This window comes from Ciona intestinalis, chromosome 14 (genome assembly GCF_000224145.3).
Source record: "Ciona intestinalis chromosome 14, KH, whole genome shotgun sequence".
In the NCBI taxonomy this organism is placed as follows: domain Eukaryota; kingdom Metazoa; phylum Chordata; class Ascidiacea; order Phlebobranchia; family Cionidae; genus Ciona; species Ciona intestinalis.
In genome coordinates, this window is record NC_020179.2 from 2,311,020 (window position 1) to 2,317,612 (window position 6,593).

At 36.3% G+C, this 6,593-nt stretch overlaps 1 protein-coding gene across 1 annotated transcript; it reads right to left on the bottom strand.

Moving 5' to 3' along the window:
- Window positions 1–30: 30 nt before the first annotated feature.
- Window positions 31–2,634, bottom strand: LOC100179802 (collectin-46-like). Its single transcript, XM_002128357.4, has 4 exons — window positions 2,264–2,634; window positions 2,170–2,205; window positions 1,963–2,110; window positions 31–529 (listed from the first exon to the last, which is right to left on the bottom strand). The coding sequence occupies exons 1-4, from the start codon at window positions 2,541–2,543 to the stop codon at window positions 268–270; spliced, it is 726 nt and encodes a 241-aa protein (XP_002128393.1). The 5' UTR covers window positions 2,544–2,634; the 3' UTR covers window positions 31–267.
- Between the last annotated feature and the right edge of the window lie 3,959 nt (window positions 2,635–6,593).

Sequence of the window (6,593 nt, forward strand, 5' to 3'; positions counted from 1 at the left end):
GTTTCTATAAGACAATATTATCAGCCCATCTTATTGCCAGCATCATAGTTTATTCGGCGCAAAGGGGATAGGTAAAATGCAGAACAAACCAAAATTACGTATTATACTAGAGTGTATAAAGCTAAGTTTTATATTATATAGCAAGAGGGTAATTTTAGGGTAAAAGCACAAGCAAAACAAACCGTTATTGTTGTAATAATCCTGTTTTATGGTTAATATGTGTGGCTTAATAAAATGGTGTGCCTAATTCAGGATCCCTTTACGACATTATGCATCAAAAACTGACATTTCGCAGAGTGGTGTATACACACTATTACAAGGGGAATCATTCCATTTTCCTGAATGAAACAACATTCCACAATCTTCCAGCACATTCCCATTCCTGTGTGACGGCTCCCCAGGGTGCCAATCTGCATCGCTGCTTAAAAGTCGCTCCCCGTTTTCCCAAACCCAAGTATTCTCCCGTTCAATATCATTAAGACCGATCCAGATGTATTGCGATGTAATACTGAGCTGCTGTCTAATCATTCTAAAATAATGCAAACATCTTTAAATGTGTACCAACCATATATAACACATATATTACCATAGATATCATATATGATATGATATCTATGATGCCAATTAACGCAAATTTTACAAACAAACACTAATGTAGGCCCTATAGGTAGCGTATATAGTATAGAATAAAATAAGATGGGACACTTATTAGCACATATTGCGTGATAATAAACTATTAATAAAGTTTATATTTTTGTTACAAATTGGTCGTTACCACGTCGTTTTTCGCACAAGCTACTCTCTTAAATTATCTCTAAGTGCAAGTGACTGAATTTTGAAAATATTTTCCATAAATTATCTTTATTATATCGGTATATTATATTTAAATTACACCTGAGGTATATATTATTAAAGTAACAGCAAACCTTTTAAAGTTAGATAATAAAAACCTTCAAAACTGCAATGCTGTGGGGGAAGATGGGACAAACAAATTTAAACATTTTTACATTAATAGTATTCCGCAACTTGTAGTTAACTTACCAAAATTAAGCGGTTGTGATAGCTTCTTTGCCATGTAAACTTTATATATATAACTTTTTTACTTTATTTATCGCAAATTGAAGCCATATTGACCCCTGCCTATTATAAACACTGCAGATAAAATGTTGACATGGAAATTCATACGCAATGAAAGACAAACAGTTCAAATTAGTAAGGAACATAAAAACACAACAGAAGATAAGAAATGGTGTTTATAAATAACTGTCAAAACGGCGTATTCCCCTGGATATTGCTGAGGCATGAAGTAGAAAAGTTCGCAGATACGAAAATATATATAATAGTTATTTTTCCTTATAAACTTAAATTAAGTCAAAAAAAACGAAGAAAAACTACATAAAACGCCCTGGCTTCCATTGACTGACAATAGTAAACGGGAACGAGTTGTGTAAAAAAGAGAGTGTATCATGCTCTCTCCTTTACCGACATTAGATATGCGCGTTCTATTTTTTTTATTTCTGTGGATTTGAATCAGTCGAAGCGATTGAAAAAAGACGCTCGATAAGGCAGCTGATTGAATATTTTGCGTCAAGTTTTTATAGAGTGTATGAAACTAGTTTAATCGTTCACAGCACTCACAAATAAATCATCGGCTTTACTATGATTTAGCGAGCATTCAAAATTAGCATCTTACTATTTTGCATATTTTACTTTTTTTTAAAAAAATACTGTTTGCATTTAACATTTTTATAATATTTAACAACAGTAATGATCGGCTTTAACGCGCTTTATAAATTCGTGATAATACTGTGGAAAATTCTCTAACACCTTTTTCTGTTTAATTAAATGGGGGTCCGAAAAAGAAAAGTTAAAAAGTCTCGTCTGACAAACTGTCCCATCATTCCCCACCCTATACTATTATATATCAAAAGGCAATATTTCCATAAAAAAACGTTATTGCACCTTGTTATGTTTGTATTCCTTGGCGCAAAAACAGCCAATCTTGCACCGATTGCTGCACACGAACGTACAGCAGCTTGATAGTTTGATGCTGGTAAAGTTCGATATAAATAACCATTTCCAGCAGAAAACCAAGCTGTTCCATTTATCTCTGTGAAACATGCCTTTGGTAAGGAAACAATAAATATATAAACCAACACGTAAACTTACGTTTAACACCAGTTTGAAAAAGGGTTTCCATCTGATCTGAAAAGAGTCGAAATTACATTAAACGTCGTGCACCCGAAATTTGATAGAAACCTACTTTTTAACCTGCCAAACCGGTTTTCCATCTCCTGTATAGCATTATCAACGTATGCACTGTTCGTAGTACATTCTCCTTTTTGTCCCTTTGGACCGAGTCCGCCGATAGGTCCAGTTGAGCCTTTCAATCCAGGCGGTCCTCTTCTACCTTGACGACCAGGTGGACCTTGCGCTCCCTTCTCAGAATTTCCAACCGAGCTCAAAGTTAACAAAATCTGTCGAGTATCTTGCGCCTCAGCACAAAACACAAGCAATAGTGCGAATACCAACTTAAACAACATTTAAAACTTCTTCTGTATGACAAAACTAGAATTATTAGACGACTTCCTTGTTTTAGGACTCTTGCAATTATATTAAAACACCTTGCCAAGATTCAACGAGCTCGGAAACAAAAAATACTCCTTTAAAGGACATTATCACTGAACAGAATTACTGGTTTCGCTAACTGAGGTGTACATAACCGCTAACCAACTTATAAATGCCGATGAAACTGCCGCAAGTGTACAACCAATGTACATGTCCGGATCTGGCGCTTAATTTAGTTAAAAATTTCTTAGCCAGAGGTGATTTTGATAGAAAAACTTCACGAATTCACCTGTCGACAACATCCAAGTTTGCAGAGACCAAGTTAGTAAACGGATTGTAAAACATCTTGTTTTACATTATCCACGTGTCTGTAACGTCAGAGTCGCCGCTATTACGGAGTACGTCTGGCGCCGTGGCGTGTAGTGGTTAGCGCACATGCCTGAAACCAATAGGTAATGGGTTCAAGGCTCGACGCTGCTACTTTGGCAAGACACTTAGCGACAATTGCTCCACCGTATTTTATATGCTAAAACAGTCTGTAATTGTGTTTTCTGGCTTTGTATATATACAAACACCAATTAAACACACGCCGACAATTCATTTGTATGTGCGATTGACGCTCTGGGTAATCCGTATAATGGCGAACAAAATCGCGGTTTCCTTTAACGTGACGTGGGTTAACACTGCATGAGCTCATCAACTTACTAATGTCGATGAAACTGTCGAAAGTGTATACAACTAATATACATGTCGGGGTGTGAGAATTAATTTCCCTCAAAAAATTCTTAGCCAGAGGTGATTTTGATAGAAAACTTCACAAACAAACCTGTCGTAAACACTGTATGAGCATGACGTACAGACAAAAGAATGTGCCAGAAGCACCGAAAGCAAGCAGAGTCAAAACAACAAATTTATTGTAGAGTAGGGGAAGACGGAACACATAAGCATATATTGCCCAATATTTCCCAAATCAACATAGGTGGCGGTTTTTGGGTGATTCGCACAACAGGTACAATTTTAGTAGTTTGGGGTACTTTTGTTCACATATTAATTGTTTCATGATTAATTACTGTAAACCAACATTTTTACGACGCAGAGACGATCAATTTGTCCAGCACATTGACCCTGATTTCTTGGAAATAAGGAGGACTTGTCGCCGCGTCGACGCCAACAGCACTGCGGGTGTGAAGCCCCCTGCCGCTTCGAACGCGGAAAATCCGCGAACAATCGCGCCCTCTCCGCACCGCAACCGTCAACCGCGTCTGGTGTGCAGAGCCCTTTAAAATATTAATAGTATTGGGGGGGGGGAGATGGGACACCTAAGCACATATTGCCCAATATTTCCAAAATCAAATACAGCATGACGGTTTTGGGTGATACCACGAATTAGTAGTATCATTCCTCTATTAACAAGGAATTATTTAGCGATTCACACAACAGGTGTAACTTTACAAATTCGTAAACACACAGGACAAGACAGGACAGTTTAAAATTGTTAATTTTAATTAATAAGTTAGTTTATTATTAAGAATACACGTAAATAAAACGAAATAATACTGTATGCTTTGAAAATTAAGTTGAAATATTCATTTTCCTTGCCCTACTGCTATAGTTTTTAAAATGTTACCTACGTTATATTATTGTATGAAAATTGGTATATTGTTCGAACGCTAATGGGTACTGTTCGAACATCAATCGATAAATATTGTATCCTGTAAAAGCGTATCAACTTGTAATAACAGAAAATTGATAATATAGTAGGGTGGGGGGAGATGGGACACTTTGTCAAACGAGACTGTTTTTTAACTTTCTTTTTACGGACCCCCATTTAATGATAATCAGGAAAATAAGGTTACAGAAATATTCGGCGCCTGCCTCGAACCTATAGAGGCAGTGGGTTCAAGGCTCTTGGATCCAACCATTGTGGGCGTATGTGTCCTTGGGCAAGACACTTAACAGCAATTGCTCCAACCCAGTGGTCACTAATGGGCTGTCCAAATTTCAGCCACACATGAAAAAAAGAAGAATCCACAAAAAAAATAGTCACCTACAAAGTAACATACTTGGTAACTCGTAACATCCGTGTTATAACGACTGTCGTTTTCCGGCCACGCGAGGTTAAAGTAAGTTTCATTCATAACCGAAATTATGTTCTTTTTTGCGATCACATGTTTCTAAATTTTTGGTCGATGGGGAAATTTTGGTCGATGGGGATGCAGATTGAGATGAATTTGATGACTCAACCAACTACCAGGGCACTGACATCTTCAACGTCAAAATTACCAGATGCTTCTGCTAAAGTGTTGCCCAAAATTGGATCTGAGTTGTTTACTAAATCTCTTTAATCATTTGGCAACTCAAAAAAGTAAAACATTTGTAATAGAGTTACACACTACAACCATAAAATACTAACTTACAGAAAGTCACAGAAACTCTGTAAGTTAGTATTCTATGCGACAACAATGGTAGCAGCATCGAGCTTTAAATCCAAAACCTATACGGTAGAAACAGGCCAACCAGGTCGCTTCCACAAGATGAAAACCTAGTTTCGTGGCACGTTTGTAGCAAAGAACAGAATTTAAATAAATCGTAACTTCCTACAAACAGCGATCGCACTTTGTTCTCTACTACCGCCCATCCTCTTTACGCGCGGTTCAATCTGTTACGTCATAGAAATAACGCTTTATTGGATGACGTCATCACAGTCTCGTGCGTAAGCGGTGTCTGTGTCGTTTGTTACGTCACATGACGAAAGAATCGCCTTTGAGTCTTCGCGTTTTTGTAACGTTTATTGCGTAAGAATTGTAGGTAGTGTGTTTAATTGTTAACGATATTTTAACCTATGGGTTGTTCAATATATATAGGTAGTCGTATTACATTTGTCACTTTGTGTGTTGAAAATAATGTTAAAGCTTTGCAGAATAGAATATTGTGAAATCAACATTTATAAGTTTTCGGGTTTTTGGTAATTTAAACGAAGATATATCGCGATTATGATTTAATGATTATTTAACCATGTGTTTATTTCTGGTACATAAGCCCGAGCAGCCTAAATATATTTAGTTATGGTTGCAGGTTACCCACTTTTTATATAAACTTCATTACATGTGATATTCAAATAGTATTAGCCTGTATATTATTAAATGTACATATTGGCCTTTATGGAATACATTATCATTATTTAAGACATTGTTTATTGAATTATCAGGCATTACAACCGATTCCTTATGTTTTCCAGCGTTTTTACTTACATACATATAAATATATATATATATATAAATATTAGAAAAAATACCCAAATAAATTTGACCTAGATAAACCAGGCACCTATCCCCCACATTTAAAAATGGCTGATATTTCTACTCAAGAACACTCAGATTTCCCACCAGCCACCACAGAAATATCATTAAGCAATGGTTCATATGATGAAAGCCATAATGGTGATGGCATTAATGGAGAAAGCAAATCAACAACTGAGGTAGGATTGTTTAGTTGAATTTTGTGCAATTTACGAACCCCAATTCCTAAACTATGCGCCTTAATTGCCTAATCTGGGATGGTATACTCGGCTACCGACTAAACTAGTCGGTCGCGGTAACTATTGGTTACTGCATTTTTTTCGCTGACTAAATTTTAGTCGGTGGTTTTTCACATTTAGTCGGCCGACTTAGTTTCTGTGCATTACTCATTACAGAAGTTAGTCGGTCAAATTCGGCCGAATAAAATTTTAGTCGGGCGACTAAAAAAGCAAAATCAAATTTAGTTGGTAGCCTAGTATGCCATCCCTGTAACACAATTAAGGTTTATTCTACATAGTAACCAATTACTGTTCAACATAACTTTCCTCAGTTGGAATAACATTTATTTCCTGCGCCTATTTTTGTTTTTTTTTTAAATTAACATAATTTTGCTGATTCAGAAGAAATTTAGCCCACAACTCAATACTACCATATTCAAAACTTAATAACTAACTTAGAACAAGCCAAACAATCGTTACTAATTCCTACAACAAATATTCTGGTGAT